The 20,051-nt window shown below is 44.8% G+C and overlaps 1 protein-coding gene across 3 annotated transcripts in view; it reads left to right on the top strand.

Moving 5' to 3' along the window:
* B9D1 (B9 domain containing 1) overlaps nucleotides 1–20,051 on the top strand; it is a 180,494-nt gene that overhangs the window by 7,238 nt on the left and 153,205 nt on the right. For all 3 annotated transcript variants that reach the window (XR_013217995.1, XR_013217996.1, XM_077274387.1), the window contains exons 3-5: nucleotides 4,599–4,710; nucleotides 7,500–7,596; nucleotides 9,205–9,267. Coding sequence is in view for 1 of the 3 variants with exons in the window: in XM_077274387.1 (XP_077130502.1) it covers nucleotides 4,599–4,710; nucleotides 7,500–7,596; nucleotides 9,205–9,267 (272 nt within the window). In the remaining 2 variants the exon portion in view is untranslated. The remainder of the gene's footprint in view (nucleotides 1–4,598; nucleotides 4,711–7,499; nucleotides 7,597–9,204; nucleotides 9,268–20,051) is intronic.

Here is a 20,051-nt window from a genome sequence, read left to right as displayed (position 1 = left end):
CACTCTCCTACGCAACTCTCGTTTAGTTTTGCCCACATAATCCATGGGGCAACTACATTGGAAAAGATAGACAACCCCCTCAGTTTTACAACTGGCAAAGTGTCTCATTTCATACACTTTTTTTGTGACAGAACTAACAAAAGTGCTGCTTCTTGAGACATACTTGCAAAACTTGCATTTGCCACACTTAAATGTGCCATTTTGTCGTTTCTCCAACCATGTAGGGGATTTTTTGGGGGGATAAAAAGCACTATGTACCAGTTGGTCTCGAATCGACCTCCCCCTCCTATACGTGATAGATGGTGCATCGGGGATAATGTCACTCAGATCTGGGTCCATTTTCAAAATGCCCCAATATTTTTTGATAGTTTCTCTGACTCTATATGCCTGATCATCAAAAGTGCCTATAATTCTTAGATCATTGCCCTCCTCCTCCTTATTTTTCTTCATGAGTAGTGAGGATCTTTCCCTTGCTCTAGAGTCCTTAAAAGCCTCATTAAGGACCCCCAAAGGATATCCTCTATCCACAAATTTATCTCTCAGATCCTTCGCCTGATTAAAGAAGGTGGAGTCAGTAGAACAATTTCTCCTTGTCCGTAAATACTGGCCCTTAGGGATACCTCTTTTTAAACAATTCGGGTGATGACTCTCCCAACGCAGTAGATTATTTGTTGCTGTTGGTTTATAAAAAGTTTCAGGCACTATACCACCAGTATCATCTCTTGAGATTCTCAAATCGAGGAAATTAATAAATTCATATCTGAACTCATAAGTTAATCTCAAATTGATTTCATTATTAAGTTCTTCCACGAACCTTACGAATGATGCCATACCCTCCTGCCCAGAGTATCAAAACGTCATCTATATACCTGCCCCAAAATAATATCTGGGGCTTCCACCAATAGGCATCATCCTCGCCAAACACCAGCTGGTCCTCCCACCAGCCCAGGAACAAATTTGCGTACGTGGGGGCACAGGGGCTCCCCATCGCCGTGCCCCTGAGCTGGTGGAAGAAACCACCTCCAAAAGCAAAATAATTGTGTTTAAGCACAAATTCTAGGAATCTCAAGACACACTGATTATGTTGATAAAGATGTGTACCCCTTGACCGCAAAAAATGACTGACTCCCTGTAATCCCTTTTCATGTGGTATATTACTATATAAAGCCTCAACGTCTATGGAGGCAAAATTAACATCATCATTGAGGACTATACCTTCTATACTATACTTAACTTAAGAAGGAGATCTGAAGAATCCCTGATGTAGGAGGGCAATGACATGACAAATGGTCTCAGGACCCTATCAACATATATGCTTGTGTTTTGTGTAACTGAATCGATCCCGGCCACTATAGGGTGACCCTTCAAGGGGTTCAAACCCTTATGCACCTTAGGCAAAGAGTAGAGGACCGGCACAACAGGGAAGGTAGGCAACATGAAATTATGTTCATTTTTAGATATTAAGCCATGATCCTTTGCCTCATCCAAAAGGCCCTTCAAAGTATCCAAAAATTCACACGTAGGGTCCTTTTTTAATGGTTTGTATGTTGTTTTATCCTAAGAGTAAAAGAATGCCCCCCCAGGATGGCTATGATAGCACTGATGTTTTTTTGAGGTTGGTGGAGGAGGATTTGGAGAGGATAGGCACAATAGGCAGGGGACAGCAGTCTAATTTTTCAAGGGAAGAAAGAATAATTTTGGATAACCTTGCCGCAAATAACAACTGTATTTTTAAACCCTCCGATAAAGGCGGAAATTTGGTGGTGCTTGATTTGATCCAGTACCAGAGGATGTGTGAAGATATCCTTAAGGATAAAACAACATACAAACCATTAAAAAAGGACCCTACATGTGAATTTTTGGATACTTTGAATCCCCTACATGGTTGGAGAAACGACAAAATGGCACATTTAAGTGTGGCAAATGCAAGTTTTGCAAGTATGTCTCAAGAAGCAGCACTTTTGTTAGTTCTGTCACAAAAAAGGTGTATGAAATGAGACACTTTGCCTGTTGTAAAACTGAGGGGGTTGTCTATCTTTTCCAATGTAGTTGCCCCATGGATTATGTGGGCAAAACTAAACGAGAGTTGCGTAGGAGAGTGGGGGAACACATTGGAGACATTCTTAATGAAAGAGACACCCCAATCTCGAACCATGTAAGGAGGGTGCATGGGGGGGATCTGAGTTGTTGTAGTTTTTCTGTGATTGAGGTTATTAAACCATCAGTGAGAGGAGGTGATTGGGACAGATGTATCCTTCAGAAGGAAGCAAAATGGATTTATAGAATGAAGAGCAGTAAACCAAGGGGTCTTAACGACCAGTTGCAGTTTGGTTGTTTTGTTTAATAGCCTGTTTCTTGGTATATATAAAATTCTGGATAGGAAAAAACTTGCTGACCCATTGGTCCAGAATAGGAGGTGGTCATAATTTAATTAATTTATCATATCTTGTCAAATCAATTTTTGTCATTAACACGACTTAATTTGGGATATTATAATGTGATTGTAGTAAGTAGTTAATTATTATTTTCAGTAAGGTACCATACATAATATTGTTATATACATTGCTTCATAGTTCATATAAAATGTGCCTAAAATGTTATCATTTATATTCCTAATAGGCATGAACGTTAAATTGTTATGGTTTAGAGCACATTAGCGTTCTTTTTCTTTCTCTTTTGGAATCTCACGCAGGCGCATAGATCACAGATGGTGAACCTCACGCAGGCGCATAGATCAACCATAGTTTAATGTTCCACGCAGGCGCATAATATAACAGATAATCTTGAGTGCGCACGCGCGTAGTAATTTCTACTACGCATGCGGAAATTGGAACGCATTTAGCGTTCCATTTGAGTGATTGGCGCACAGGAGGTTACCCGGAAGTTCTCCAGAATAGCGTGGGTCAATGGCCACATGGAGATATAAAGAGTATGGTAAGCGCGCTTACTGCAAGGCTGACACAGTCCCGCAGATTTTGGATGGACATTGTTCCCCACTGCGCCTGAGGGAGGATTGTTCCTACAGATCATTTCCTGATAGCATACAGATAAGTTTTAAGACCCTAAAATAATACGAGTATGTCTCCTGATGAACCTATATGGGGAAACGTGTCGAGCTAAACATACTTATGGGCCAAACATGCTTGCTAATGTGAATTAGTCTATTTGAAGAGTCGTTACTGAGCATTTTTTATGTTTTTGTATTGCACTATTGCACTATTTTCTGCACTTTACCCTACTGGGCACTTTACCTATTTTTTGAGCTGAACAATTAGCTTTGTACCTTGGTACATGGTATAGACTTATTTAGGGACAGTCGACTGGAGCGGGGGCACCATCTGCGCAGGTATCTAGGGCGCCAACCCCCGCAGATAGGCTGTTTATCCTTAGGTACAGTGCAGGGGTATAGGTCAGCTGCAGAACGGGCCGGATTAATGAGCAATTTGGAAGTATACACTAATAGCACAGGTCCCTGTTTTTTGTATGGTGTACATATATATGAAAGTGATTGATGTTATATATATTATATATTCATAGGTACACCATACTACATCTCTTTTTGCTCAGGTTTTTTGTGGTGCTGTCTGTAGTGTATGGACTGCTGCATGTTGTTTTACTACTATCTTCTACACGATAGGGCCTATTAGGCACAGATAGGGCAGCCTACGTTGAGCAGGGGCGCCATTGCGAAGGATTATTAGGGTGCCAACCTCTGCTGCGAGGTAGGGACTAGATAGGTAAGCCCTTTAGGGAGTTTGAGCACCCTGTATCTTTGTTTGCAGCCATACATGTTTTTAGGTCGTGATTGGTGTTTGTCTGAATTTTATGGATATTTATTAAAGGTTAAGTTTTAGTATTAGTTATTGATTATCTGAAAATATAGTGTCTCTTTTTCGGTGAATAATTTAATATAAGACACTGGTATCTGATTTTTTCGGTGATAAATTACCTGTTGAGAGGTGCAGAAGTCTCATTCACAGTTGCAGGAATCGTGTGATTGCCTCAAAAGGTTGTGCAACAAAATATTAAGTTAAGGGTACCATCATTTCTCTCCAGGCCTATTTCATGCATTTTATTTATTTATTTTTTTTAATTATGTGGAAGCATGGTTGAGAAACAATGTCTGACTTTCATTTTCATAGATCTTTGATCTATTATTACTTTTGTCAGATTCAAGTTATTTCTGTGACCATTGTGGGTTTTTCTGTCATTAAACGAGGGGTACCAACAATTTTGAACCACATGTGTATCTCTGTTATGGGGGGATGCTGCTGTTATCTTTGTTATGGAGGGACGCTGGGGCATCTCTTATGGGGGGGCACTGCGGTTATTGCTGTTATGGGGGACGCTGCAACTATTACTGTTATGGGAGACACTGCAGTTATCTCTATTATGAGGGGGATGCCGTGGTTCTCTGTTATGGAAGATGCTGCAGTTATCGCTGTCGGGGGGATTCTGTAGTTTTCACATTTGATAAATTATACTATTTTTTGAATGTCATTGTGCCATTTTTGCTATGAAGTTCATGGCGTAATGCTCAGTTCTTCCACCAGGTGTCATTTCGTTAACAGTTTTATCTTTTCACTTGTCTTTTTTAGGGGGTAGAAGAAGGAATATCCCAAATTGCTTCTAAAAACCGAGCTGTGACCCAGAGTGTCGTGTGGAACTTCCCTGTAGAGATCACGTTTAAAAGCACCAACCCGTTCGGCTGTAAGTACCTCCATGACACACCAGAGGTGGGAGAATTTACATTTCTCTCTCTCTGGTTGTGCCACAATTCTACCACCAGGTGGAGCTCACTCCTCACTCTTCCCATTAATTTCACAGTAAATGCTGGTCCTTGCAAGTAATTGTGGAGGACAGGAAGGAAGGCACATTAACCCCTTAATGACAAGGCCTTGTTTGGCTCTAATCGCTTCCACCATGCACTATAATATTTCTATATCGCCATGTATTTTGCAGGACCTAATAGGTTCTGGTACATTGCAGACCTGGGGGTTATTATTTAGGCTCTAGGAATTAGTACATCACGCTGTTTTCTTTGCCCCTCAAGGGTGGGCTTCTAACCTGGCACATAAGTTGGGGCGTGCCTAAATCCTTGCTGGCAGAAAATATAGTGATGCAGACATGGCTCAACGCGTTTTAGGCTAATGGCGGAATTTCTCATTTCCTGAGGGGATTCATCACATCACCCTGGGCACGGGTGCAGAGCATGCCCACGTCTGTCTTGGAATGCATCGGTCGCTGGCATTCCATGTTATTCCCCTTGATCCATCTGTCGCAGGCTTATTATAAATGAATATAAATATCAGGAAACTAGGAGTAAACGAAAACACTCGAAAAAAGAGATGATATAAAACTCTTTTTATTAAAGATACAACTTACAACAAAAGTAACCCATACAATAAAGGGAAACATGTAAAAATAAGGAGGAAACAAAACCAGTAACGAGAGGAGATCAAAGCGGTCACTAATATGATGTGGGTAAAATGTATGTTGCAGTATTTCGGCGTATATTCCTCATGTATGTAAATGGATCTTTACCCAGGCATAGTACCATACTACACGGCCATGTAGAAATGCCCCCAAAATAGAGCATGTATATACAGTGCATTGTAGCGCTTCCCCATGATGTGTCCTAATTAGTGCAGCCTGGGTAAAAGATATACGCCACAGTGCTTAATTATCTATTGAGCTTACACGCATGATAATTACCATACTAAGCGCCCCTATAAGACTGCCTCCAAAAATGGAGCATACATGTAAAGTGCTTCTAGTGCTTACCCATAGTGAATCCAGATCCGCTGTGATCTCCCCGCAACCCCTGACGCGCGTTTCGCGTGCCCGCTTTTTCCAAAGGGGACGTAGCATCTACGTAGCATGCTACGTCCCCTTTGGAAAAAGCGGGCACGCGAAACGCGCGTCAGGGGTTGCGGGGAGATCACAGCGGATCCGGATTCACTATGGGTAAGCACTAGAAGCACTTTACATGTATGCTCCATTTTTGGAGGCAGTCTTATAGGGGCGCTTAGTATGGTAATTATCATGCATGTAAGCTCAATAGATAAGCACTGTGGCGTATATCTTTTACCCAGGCTGCACTAATTAGGACGCATCATGGGGAAGCGCTACAATGCACTGTATATACATGCTCTATTTTGGGGGCATTTCTACATGGGCGTGTAGTATGGTACTGTGCCTGGGTAAAGATCCATTTACATACATGAGGAATATACGCCGAAATACTGCAACATACATTTTACCCACATAATATTAGTGACCGCTTTTATCTCCTCTGGTTACTGGTTTTGTTTCCTCCTTATTTTTACATGTTTCCCTTTATTGTATGGGTTACTTTTGTTGTAAGTTGTATCTTTAATAAAAAGAGTTTTATATCATCTCTTTTTTCGAGTGTTTTCGTTTACTCCTAGTTTCCTGATATTTAGATGTATTTTGGAGTACTACACTATAGTTTAACATTGGATATATAAGATGGGGAGAGTCTAACACTGAAACATGCTCTTGGCCCAGATTTTTAATACGTGCTACCTGATTTTGTTATTCATCATTATTATATATGAAGCCTCCTGGTGGAGCTGTATTATTGATCGCACTCGGATAGGTCAGGCGTCTTTCCTATGCATCGGGTCACAGCCTCGATGATCAGTACGAATCCTTGTTCCTACTTGTCTGCACTCGCTACTTCACATCCCGCTGCGGCTTTACTCTTTCTTTTCACCGAACAGAGGCACGCTCTCATTAGGACACGTAGACTCCCCCGCTGCTCGAATTTATAGACTACAGATTAAACATGTCGTCTGCATCGCTTTCTCGTCTGCAGACATTAACTCTTAGTAGATGGTTGTTGTTAGTTCATTTTTATTTATTTTTTTCATCAGTCCTGACTTAGTCATCAAGTTCACACAGCTGAAGGCTTGTGACAGTGTACCAGTCTAAAGAATGAAGAAGAGCAGCTCCACCTTCCCATCTCCAGTGCTCGGCTATTTTCACGGCTCACTAGCAATATTTGTGCCATTTCTGGGGGTCTGACTGTTCCACTACATTCATTATCTGGGTGCTGTGTTTGCGCTTGCACCAGCGATCATACAGATATCACTTATCCTATGAGTGGGTAATAAATGTATTTAGTGGGAAAGCCCCTTTAAATGCGAAGTACTGAAAAGTAGGACCCCCACCCATCCTGATAATAAAAGTGCTGCAGCATTCTACTCCTTTCATGAAAGTGATACCCAGATCACCGTGGTGGCACTGTGCTGGGGAAACCTAGAAGGCGACACAGTGCTAAGTCAGCATTGTACCCCTTCAGGATCAGAGGGGGTCCCACTTATCATATGCAAAGAGTTTTTCCATGTCCTAAACACATGGCAAATGAAGCCCCTGCTCTGTACTGATGGGGGTCACATCTGCTCAGAGTCATATTAAATGTTGTTCTTTTAGGACGGTCCCTTATCTCGTACTTACTCCACGTTGTGTTTCAGGGCCTCAGATTGTGATCAGCGTCTACGGACCGGACGCCTTTGGGAATGACGTAGTGAGAGGCTACGGAGCCGTTCACCTCCCCTTTTCCCCTGGCAGGTAAGTGTATCCATGCATCCTGATTGCATTCATCTATAAATTTGATTGAAGGGGAATTGCCCTTTTGAGAAGCACATTATCAGGAGGGATAAAAGGAAGACATCCGAGTCACTGTCATATCAGATCTCGCTGCAAGACCGCCAATAAGTCATACGGGGACACAGGAAGACGCGCTAAATGTGGCGGATTTGTTCCCCTCCGTCCTCAGTGATAAACACTTTCTGGATGGGCTCTCAAACAAAACCCGCTACAAACCTGCACCCACGGCTGTCAGGAATGGGCTTGTTTTTCTGTGCTCCTTGTATAAAGATGGTGCCAAAGATAAGCAGCCATAGACATTACAGCCCACTTCATAGACGCCTGGCCGACAGCAGTGTATTGGACCATTAAACACTATGTCCTCTTTACCAACAATTATTTAAAATGAGAAATGAAGTTTTTGTGTCTACAGCTCTTATACGGAGCTGTGTGTCTCCATGGTAACAGACTGTACACATACCCCGTATAGAATGATACTGCTGGCAGGTTCCCTTTTTTATTTGTCTTTTACATCTAGGGGGAAAAAAAATGGTAGAAAGGAAAAGACTGTAGACTACACACGGTGTGTCTGTAGTGTGTTACCATGGAGATGCATCGATCTGCATAGGAGTTGTAGAAACGAAATGACAGGTTTTTTTTAGTAAAATCTTCTTGCAAGGTGGCATTATGTTTCATAGTAGGATATTGATCGGGTATAGTATCAATGTCTCATTAGTGATGTTCAATATTTCGCAAGTCTGCGGGTGCGAGAACCATCCTTCATCTTCAGCTATTACGTTCCCTTCATTCACAACGACATCCGCCACCGGAGAAGATGGCAGATCGAAGCTTTCTTGCTGGTGACCTTATGGAAGGAGACTGCTCTGAGAGCGGAAACCTCCCATTATACGCGGTTAATGACCTTTCCATCCGGAGGGAAAGCGATTGTTACATTATCCTTATTAAGATCCACTTGGAGCGTTCATCACAAGTATCCGGAGTCTAGACCGGCGTTTTACACTTATTCACACTGCACACTGACTCCGCTCTGTCCCGTCCCTCTGTTATTTCTCTTGGACTCGCACAGGTAAAGTCTTGCAATCCCCCGTTGTCCGTGCATAGCATGATTGGACAATTATTGATATATGGAATGGGATCGCACATATTGTTTCATTTATTCATTTACAGGAGGAATAACAGAGGGATGCCACAAGACAAAGAAAAGATGATTCAGGGGGGATTTTTTATTTTTTTAAATAAATAAATGAAATATGAGAATTTAGGGGATTACTCTGAAATACAAAAGTAGGCAATTATTGCAAAGGTCCTGCTTAGCGATGGACACAAAGGGCACGTAATGCTACATAATTACTCTAAGGAGGTCTGCCATTCAGGATTCAAGAAAATGAGAATAGTAGTCCCTATGTTGGAGAAGTCACTGTGTACATACATTACTGATCCTGAGTTACATCCTGTATTATACCCCGGAGCTGCACTCACTATTCTGCTGGTGCAGTCACTGTGTACATACATTACATTACTGATCCTGTATTATCCTCCAGAGCTGCACTCACTATGTCTCTTCTGCAGACATAAGAAGACTATTCCCATGTTTGTCCCGGAGTCGTCCTCGAAGCTGCAGAAATTCACCAGGTGAGTGCTGTCTCCTTCTCTCACATCAGATGATGTCCGGCTCGGTTGCTCGGCTTCTTTATGATTTCTTTGTGTTATCGATGTTCCGGATGTGACCCCTTTCCTTCCATTTCTGTTGTGGTACCCCCCATTTTCCGGCATTAACTCCAAAGTGATCCACGGCCTATACCCTGTGCAGAGAAGCCGGGTATGTTAGTCACATTTTACTGTGAGTCTCTGGATATGAAATCTGGGGTGACGCAAACCATGACCCACTGTTCAGGTATTACATTGCTGTACCCCACAGACAAAGGCTGCATCCTAGTTATACCCCACAGATATTGCTGCACCAAAATTATAACCCACAAATAAAGACTGTACCCCACAAATGCATGCTGTGGGGGGGGACAGTACCCCAGTACTATTCCCTGCACTCAGACTGTATCCTGTGGATATAAGCTGCATGATGGGAGAGCTCCAGAAACAGGACTATTGGGGGTTGTAACCTCCCAGATATACAGGACTGAGACTGTAATTACATTCTTGTATCACCAGCGTACCACCAGACATTGCAGTGCGAGGGTCTCATTAGTACCTCGCAGACGCCCTGTGTTATTCATCACCCAGTGCTTTTATTTTCTGCCTCCGGGAACATTTCCGTCTTGTTGTTGTTTCTATTATTGATCATTCCATAAATTAAGAGATCTGATAGAAGCCGACTGTAATTACCAGGATCGGCACCAGAGCAGAACAAGGGGGCGCAATCGGGGGCTAGACAACGGCCTGCATCTGTTCCGCCATTTGTGACACCACACAACCTTTTAACGAAACCAAGGGAGACCCCATGATTTCCTACAGCGCTGACTCCTTAGGAACCAAACTAGGGCTGTGATAAAGTGATGGCAGGTCCTAGGTACAGGCCAATAGGAGTCAACATAAAGGTCCTTCCACCTCTGAGATACAGACAGAGAGCTGCCAAAGTACCCAAGTAATATCCGAGGTCCTCAGACATTGCGTAGTACCTCTGTAATGCCACTCATTCCCAGGTGGTTGATAGGACCTCCGTGATGTCACTGAAGGTCACACTACCTTCATGATGTCACAGGTTCCCAGACTTTGGATAGAAGCTTAGTGATGTCACTCTTTCCCAAATTTTGGAATACTACCACCATCTTGTCACAAGTTCCTAGACGTCTGATAGCACCGCAGTGATGTAACTGGTTTACAGAGGTTACTTAGAAGCCCCGTGATGACTCCAGTTCCCAGACATCAAATCCTTGGCTACTTTCATATGGCTCCTCTGTGATGTCACTGGTTCCCGTGTGTCAGATGGCTCCTCTGTGATGCCACTGGTTCCCGTGTGTCAGATGGCTCCTCTGTGATGCCACTGGTTCCCGTGTTTCAGATGGCTCCTCTGTGATGCCACTGGTTCCCGTGTGTCAGATGGCACCTCTGTGATGCCACTGGTTCCCGTGTGTCAGATGGCTCCTCTGTGATGCCACTGGTTCCCGTGTGTCAGATGGCTCCTCTGTGATGCCACTGGTTCCCGTGTGTCAGATGGCTCCTCTGTGATGCCACTGGTTCCCGTGTGTCAGATGGCTCCTCTGTGATGCCACTGGTTCCCGTGTGTCAGATGGCTCCTCTGTGATGCCACTGGTTCCCGTGTGTCAGATGGCTCCTCTGTGATGCCACTGGTTCCCGTGTGTCAGATGGCTCCTCTGTGATGCCAATGATTCCCGTGTTTCAGATGGCTCCTCTGTGATGTCGCTGGTTCTCGGGCATCGGACGGCTCCTCTGTGATGTCACTGGTTCCCGTGTGTCAGATGGCTCCTCTGTGATGTCTCTGGTTCCCGTGTGTCAGATGGCTCCTCTGTGATGTCACTTGTTCCCGTGTGTCAGATGGCTCCTCTGTGATGTCACTTATTCCCGTGTGTCAGATGGCTCCTCTGTGATGTCACTTGTTCCCGTGTGTCAGATGGCTCCTCTGTGATGTCACTTGTTCCCGTGTGTCAGACGGCTCCTCTGTGATGTCACTTGTTCCCGTGTGTCAGACGGCTCCTCTGTGATGTCACTTGTTCCCGTGTGTCAGACGGCTCCTCTGTGATGTCACTTGTTCCCGTGTGTCAGATGGCTCCTCTGTGATGTCGCCGGTTCTCGGACATCGGACAGTTCCTCTGTGATGTCGCTGGTTCTCGGACATCGGACGGCTCCTCTGTGATGTCGCCGGTTCTCGGGCATCGGACGGCTCCTCTGTGATGTCGCCGGTTCTCGGGCATCGGACGGCTCCTCTGTGATGTCGCCGGTTCTCGGTCATCGGACGGCTCCTCTGTGATGTCGCTGGTTCTCGGACATCGGACGGTTCCTCTGTGATGTCGCCGGTTCTCGGACATCGGACGGTTCCTCTGTGATGTCGCCGGTTCTCGGTCATCGGACGGCTCCTCTGTGATGTCGCTGGTTCTCGGTCATCGGACGGCTCCTCTGTGATGTCTCTGGTTCTTGGGCATCGGACGGCTCCTCTGTGATGTCTCTGGTTCCCGTATATCTCGGCTTCGTTAGTAACATTACTTTCTAATCCCCTAATCGATTGATTGCCTTCTCTATTGTGTTTTCTTTAACACCTTGTTGGCTGGCAGGCTTTAATCTCAGCAGTCCACCTCCTTATTAAAAGACTTCATCACTGTTTTAATTTTCGAGCGCTCGGCAGATGAGAATCTTTATTCAGAAGAAAGTCTCAAACGACAAAATAATAAAGCTGCACGGAGCACAGAACCCATGTCTGTATTAGCAGGAGGGAGCGAGAACAGACCTTTGTGGAGAGAGAAAGCAGGACGGGGCGTTCATCTCCGCTGTGCATTGGCTGGATCTCAATACAGGATTTGTAGCCAAAACCAGGACTGGAACAATTAGAGGAAAAGTATAATAGAAACATATGCACCACTTCTGCATTTATCACCCACTCCTGGTTTTGGCTACATAACCTGATGAAAACTCCTGACAAAATCCTGACGTGTGCACATACCCTTAAAGAGGGTGTCTGGCTGATCAAATTTTATAAAAAAAAAATAAAAAAAAAGGTATTAAAAAGTAGCATAAAAGAAGTAATCGTTCGCTCCACACAATCCCTTGAATCTCTCGTTCTGACGATTCCAAGACTCACGACTTTCAACCAACGGAAATGCCGAAAACATTTTTCTTTGTGTCAAGAGGAAGCAGAAGTCGGAACAGGAACATCGCTGGGTCAGCGTAGGTATTGTTACATCTCTTTTTTTTTTTATTTTTTTTTTTTAAAGAGCTATTTCAGCAGTCCCCATAGATTCAAGCAAAAAGTATAATCGCAGCATGTTTCCCTTTAACTGAACGTTTTTCATCCTGGGCTTCCTGGTTCATGAATGGAAAGCCAATTCTACAGTGAAAAAGTATAGGCAAAAGAGCTGTAATAGATGGTGACAACTCCTGTGTTTACTGTACGGCCACCACCAGTAGTTGTCAAAGCCACAATGAGATCCTATGGCGGGATAACCCTGCTTGTTGATGGTTTCCAGCAATGATTTCTCGGAGGTACGCCATCATCTACAACGGTAGTGGACGAATCTGTCCCTTTAGGTGATATAGATTTGCTATCAGGTCGACTCTTCTTCCACCAGATGTATCCCCCCGCCTGACGTACATCACAACACCAGCACGGAGGCGCTGACTGCTTTATTACTGCTCGCTGACATCCCAGGGGGTCTTTTTGTATTACGGCAAATGAAATCAGGACGGGAAGACGTTAAGAAGATTATCGGCAGCGTGGAGCGTGCCGAGCAGAGTCGTCTTGTGGTATTTAGGATGTGTGGGAGGACTCGGTAAAGGGCAGGCATGAAATCCCGCAGAGCAAAGCTCCTGATATCAGGGAACGGGAAATCTGACTGCGTACGTGGCTGTGTCTGCGACAACCTGTTATATAACGCCGGGCCCAGTTATACCCCCGTCCAAGCGGTGTAACGAGAAGCCAGATGGGGAGACGTCCATGTTGTAGCTGTTTTTGTTGTGACCCAAAGTCAGATATGCCGGATCACCAGCGAGGCCAAAATTAAGAGATAAGACCCTGAAATAGCGAGCGTTTATTCACACAAGACTGCTGTATATTATACCATTTACAGCAAAATGACTCGTGTATCTCCTCCTGTTACCCAGGTCATGATGACTTTATTTACCTTGTACCCATAACATGTTTTTGCAGAAACTTAAAAAAAACATTGCATAAGAGCTAAGAAAGCATAAAATCATTGAATATGAGACTATAAGGCTGGCTAATACAAGATCAAAATCTAGAAAAGGGAGAAAACATTAACCCTTCCACATCACCCCGCAGACTCTTTCTACTCCCCTCCCTGTACTCTTCTTCCTCTGTGTAGACAGTAATTTCCGAGCCTGCACTCTTCTTCCTTCATCTTGCCTGCACGCTTTTTCCCCCAGCTTGGATCTTTTTTTTCTGGACTCTTCTTCTCCCACCTTGCCTAGACTCTTCCTCTCCCACCATGCCTGGACTCTTCTTCTCTCACCATGCCTGGACTCTTCTTCTCCCACCATGCCTGGACTCTTCTTCTATCACCATGCCTGGACTCTTCTTCTCTCACCATGCCTGGACTCTTCTTCTCCCACCTTTCCTGGACTCTTCTTCTCCCACCTTTCCTGGACTCTTCTTCTCCCACCTTTCCTGGACTCTTCTTCTCCCTCCTTTCCTGGACTCTTCTTCTCCCTCCTTTCCTGGACTCTTCTTCTCCCTCCTTGCCTGGACTCTTCTTCTCCCTCCTTGCCTGGACTCTTCTTCTCCCTCCTTGCCTGGACTCTTCTGTTCCCACCTTGCCTGGACTCTTCTGTTCCCACCTTGCCTGGACTCTTCTGTTCCCACCTTGCCTGGACTCTTCTGTTCCCTCCTTGCCTGGACTCTTCTGTTCCCTCCTTGCCTGGACTCTTCTGTTCCCTCCTTGCCTGGACTCTTTTGTTCCCACCTTGCCTGGACTCTTCTGTTCCCACCTTGCCTGGACTCTTCTTTTCCCACCTTGCCTGGACTCTTCTTTTCCCACCTTGCCTGGACTCTTCTGTTCCCTCCTTGCCTGGACTCTTCTGTTCCCTCCTTGCCTGGACTCTTCTGTTCCCACCTTGCCTGGACTCTTCTTCTCCCACCTTGCCTGGACTCTTTAGTCCATGTTCACACATTCAGTATTTGGTCAGTATTTGTTCCACTCCTGGTTATACTGTAGCTTACAATCAGAGGAAAAGTATGATAGAGACACGTCACCGCTTCTGTATTTATCACCCACTCCTGGTTTTGGCTTACAAATACAGACCAAATACTGATTGTGTGACTATAGCCTCAGGTGTAGAGAAGCAGATGAGGAGTCACCCAGCAGACTCTTTCCCTCCATCCTGCCAGGTCAGGTCTTCCTGTGTCTGGGACTCTTCTTCGCCTCCTTGGACTCTCTTTCCCAAGCCCCGCTCTATTTCACACCATGTTTTCTTTAAAGCACCACAGTGTTTCAAAGTAGTCACACCAGTAAATCTCACAAGACCGGGCAAGTGGCTGACAGACGCCACATCACTGGTGCCTCTTACCCCCTATGTGGAAATGAGGGGTACTGGATAAGTCATTGGTATTAACTAATTCCAAATATCTTCTAATCTGGGCAAAGTTCCCGCCTCTACCGCCCGCAGTGGGGGAGAGATGGCACCTACAGCTGCTTCTCCCTTGTGCCGTATCCAAGGGCACTTATTAGAGATGATATAAAGACAAGGCTAAAAATCTCAGAGGACCGTCCATTGGCCCCTAGAAATGTCTACACAAGACCTCTCAATTACTGCAGGTTTCTGGTGCTTGCGGCGGAGAGCAATGAGGCAGAAACGAGCAGCTGAGCCGCTGGGTTTATCTCACATTGTCTCGCTTTTTAACAAGCATCTGGTCGACGCTTTCTTGCCTCTGTGAGGAAATTGCCGAGCGCGCCGCACTTTGCAGAGCATTTAGCACCCAGCATGAAAATCATCAGCGCAGGAAGCACACCAAAGAATGGGAGCCAGAAAAGTTGTCATTAGTGTCATCTTACTTGTCCCCTCATCCGCCAGAAAGCGAGGCCGTGAAAAAAAACAATATTTCTCTGGAAAACTTCTCATCTTTTAAGGTTTTTATTTGAAGCTCCCAGCAGTGAACGGTAAGATAGATGTCACTGTTTACCACCAATTATTTCCCACCTTCGGGTCAGGGAAACAAGGTTGGCACCGGGGGACACTACTGTTGTCCATGTGCTCACCGAGGGTGTTCTCCAGATATCCAGATCCACTTTTGAGCTGCATTTCCCTGCTTATCTTTTCATGAAAAGTAGAGAAAACATTGGCGCTAGTGATCTGGAGTTACTTAATCTGTGCCACGTTCTCGGCTAATGTGGAATGAGAAATTCTGCCTGAATCCAGTACGTTACGGAGGACTGTGAGAGGAGTTGATGGTCTGATGCATCATTACTACATCTGTGGAATTTTTAAAAAGCTTTGGATGCGAATGGAGAATAAAACATTTACATAACTGGAAATCAACATCTAGTTTCCCAACCCCTGCGGTTCCTACCTGATCGAGGGGGTTTTGCCCCTGCTGTATCCATCTGATGAGGGGGTTCCTCCGCTGTTCTTCTCACTTGATCTCGGGATACTGATCCTACTATTCCTAATGTGGTTCTGCCACTGCTGCTCCGACCCAGATTAGTAGACCACCTGCTGCTGATTCTACCCGATCTAGTGGTTATGCCCCTGCTGTTCCTACTCAATCTAGTGGTTACATCCCTGCACCTCCTGTGTTATGTTCGGGTTCCTCTTCTGCTGCTCCTGCATAATTTAGTGGTTCCGCCCCTGCAGTTGCTACCTGATGTAGTGGTTCCGCCCCTGCAGTTATCTGATGTAGTGGTTCCGCCCCTGCAGTTGCTATTTGATGTAGTGGTTCCTCTTCTGCTGCTCCTACCTGATGTAGTGGTTCCGCCCCTGCGGTTGCTATCTGATGTAGTGGTTCCGCCCCTGCGGTTGCTATCTGATGTAGTGGTTCCGCCCCTGCGGTTGCTATCTGATGTAGTGGTTCCGCCCCTGTGGTTGCTATCTGATGTAGTGGTTCCGCCCCTGCGGTTGCTATCTGATGTAGTGGTTCCGCCCCTGCGGTTGCTATCTGATGTAGTGGTTCCGCCCCTACGGTTCCTATCTGATGTAGTGGTAGTGTAGCCCCTGTTGTTCTTACCTGATCCTATTTGATCTAATTATTCATATGTGATCTAGTAATTCCACCCATGCTATTCTTAATTATTCTAGTTGTGGATCCATCCCTTCAGCTCCTACCTGATGTTTGGGTTCTGCTGTTTCTGTTCCTTCGTCGTCTTGTGGTTCCTCTTTTGCTGCTCCTAGGTGATGTAGTGGTTCCGCCCCTGCCGTTCCTACTCGAACTAGTCATTTCAACCTTGCACTTCCTTTCTGATTCTGATAGGGATTGTGCCCCTCCTGATGCTACCTTTTATCTATTGATTCTGCCCCTGCTGTTTCTTCCTGATCTAGTGGTTTTGTTCCTGTTATTCCTACCTGATGTTTTGGATCGGCCCCTGCTGGTCCTACTTGAAGGAGTTCCTCCCCTGCTACTCCTACCCTATCGAGAAGTTCCATCCCTGATGCTCCTATCCTATAGAGGGATTCTGCCTCTGCCACTCCTACCTGAACAAGGGGCCTGGGAGCAACCCAGTGGGTAAGATTTAGGTTTGTTTGCAATTACAGTCCATTCGTTGACTGCTAGGTTACCAGTCACATCGTTCTGGGGGCACGAGGGGCTTCTTCACCATCATGTGCGCTCTTATTATAATGAATGATATCACAGGGAAACTCTTGTGACATTTCTTCACTCCAGCCGAACAGATTAAATCCCAGCGGGGAAGGCTCCGAGTGCCCAATACTTAAGTTTTCAGAATATTTTTCCATTTATGCTCCGATATGAATATGTTACACCCACGAGCATTGAACTGAATTATTATCAGCTTTCTTTTAACATAACGACGGCCTCCATTCCGCCAATTAGGGATGGAGATCGTGCGGGCTGGCAAGTTGGGTCTCAGTGTCAAGGTGAGGCATGTAAAGCCATAGGTGCTCTTGGTCATAGCGCCCATGATTTGATCTTGATCTCATTTGAGGTTCCCGTATCTGGCGTCCAATATATGTAATTACGGTTGGTGTCAGGACAAGACCATTCTGATATTTGGATATCTCCATGGCAGCCAATCACATTCACTAATCACAATTTTCAACTAATATCAGTTTTTCTAGCGCTCCCCCAAATGAGAAGCAGTGATACAAGTCCCCGGGGTCAGGTCGTGTGACGCTGGATCAGGGACTACATTATTCCTGAGCTGTGATTGTTTTCGTCAGGGGTTGGCACATCACACAATCCCCAATGACAAGGCTCAAATCCACCCATCAAACTGATCGGACCGGGACGCCGCTCGCATTAATAGGTGGGTTATGGGTTTGGCAGATGTAGGCTTCTAAATTAGCCAACAATTTGCTACCAAGAACTCAGTGGGATAATGATTTACGTCCCAGAGCTGGAACCACAAATGGTGAGTGTTATGGATTCCGGCATGTGACTTCATTACAGACCGTCACCCCGGGGAAAGACCGGGAACAAGTAATTGAGACACGTAGCGAGTGACTGCAAACACCGATCTCCCAATGTATGCTGAGCCTGTCGTGAGAGAGGAGGCGACTGCATAGTTGGTGATATGTGATACTAGGTAAGTTTCCCCTTGAGTTAAAGCATCCATCACAAATGTTCTGAGATTTACCTAGAAGAGTAGATCTGCGTGCTGCCAATTCATTCCCATTAAAGTATGATTCTATAATAAAACCCAGTGGGACTTATTATGAATCAATAAAGTCCATGTCATACCCCTGACCGAAAGCAACGGGATCCATTATAAATCTGAATAGTCCAATTGCTGCCCATGGTAACAGTCCAGAGTCCATGTCTAAACCCAGCGGGACCCAGTATAAATCAGTAGAGTCCATAAGAAATTCTTGTGTAATGGCTCTGAGTCCATGACGAAGACCAATGAATGGTAGTGAATCAGTAGAGTCCAAGTCACACTCGTGGTAACAGCCTCAAAATCAATGGCAAAACCCAACAGGACCCATTAAAAATTGGAATAGTCCAATTTCCAACCATGGTAACAATCCAGAGTGCATAGCAAAAGCCAATGGGACATATCATGAATCGGTGGCATCCATGTGACGGACTTGGTAAGAGTACCCAATGGTATTTTCCAGATCTGAGCATGCATGTGTATAGGAGTGTCAGGAGCTAAAGCAATAGGCGAAATTAACCCTCGGGCCAACTAAGGTGTGTGGCCAAATGTATGTGATCAACAGTGGCCAGCTGGGACCTTGAATGACCCATTAGTTTCTTGATGGACTTCACCGTCTATTAGTACACCAATCCCCAGTCCATTTATTGGCCCACAGCAGAGTATTTCACACATACGTTGCCCTGAAATAAATTACCGTTACGCAGCCGAAGTATCGTAAGATTTTATAGCAGTTGTCCTTTAGCACAAGCTAACAATCTGTCTACTCATTATATAAACTCAATGAAGCAATTAGTGGAAAAACGCTGCTATCTGCTTATTACATTCCAGTACAAAAAATACATTTCAGTAATAGACGCTGCGGGAAATGAGGACTAATCAGCATATGTAATCATCTACCACTAATTCTGAAATATAGTTATCATCACTTACAAAAATTAATCTTCAGAGTTTCTATTTAATCCATTGCAAGAGTGGCCCGTGTCACGTTAAACTAGTACTTTCAGGGTACAATGAATCTTACCTATCCAGTTACACAAAACCTATAGAAAAGCATGGTGGTGCCTGCCCTAATCGAACACCGCAAGGTATAACGGCTTTTAATGTCTAATATGTCCAGAAACTGTCCCGATTCTCCTGCTCTGTAATTTGCCATCCACTCTTTTTTTTTTTTTTTTAAGTATGTGGTTGCTCTTCGTTGTGATTCTGTCAGCACTATAGGTTCTGGAACTTTCTCTTCCTTACTCACAGGATGTATCAGCTCTACCATTCCTTAATGGGTTTTTTAGCCCTAAACTGAAAGGCCTACAATTTTATGCCTGTATATGGTTTGATAAATAGGAGAAAAGGAGCAGAGAGACCAAGACCTGACATACTTCCTGTAGAGAGACAAAGACCCGCCTCCACTTCATGTAGAGAAGAAAGGATGTGTCCTCACTTCCTGTAGAAAGATAAAGAGCCACCCTGACTTCCTGTAGAGAAGCAAAGACCTGCCCCCATGTCCTCTAAAGAAACTAAGACCTACCACCACTTCATGTAGGAATTCAAAGACCTACACTTCATGTACAGAGATAAAGATCCGCCACCACTTCCTGTACAGAGACAAAGATCCAACCTCACATCATGTAGAGCAGTGATTTTGAACCTTTTTTGAGCCGCGGCACACTTTTTATACTTAAAAAAATCCCGGGGCACACCACCAACCAAAATGGCACAAAATGACACTAAAACAGTACATATTCTACATATAGTTAATAATATAGATTCTAAATGTATTTATACTCACTCAGTGTGAAACCTGGGCCTGTTTCGATAAACACAAAAGGGATATCCTGGCAGGAATGGTGGAAAGACACACACGAAGCTCTTCCTCAACAGTTCTCAGTCTCTCCCTGTTTTTAGTTTTTATCGCAGTCAAGCTTGAGAAGCCCAGCTCACATAGATATGTGG

Source organism: Ranitomeya variabilis, chromosome 7 (genome assembly GCF_051348905.1).
Source record: "Ranitomeya variabilis isolate aRanVar5 chromosome 7, aRanVar5.hap1, whole genome shotgun sequence".
NCBI lineage: Eukaryota > Metazoa > Chordata > Amphibia > Anura > Dendrobatidae > Ranitomeya > Ranitomeya variabilis.
Note: the sequence above shows the minus strand (reverse complement) of the source record. Positions and strands in the feature narration are given on the sequence as shown.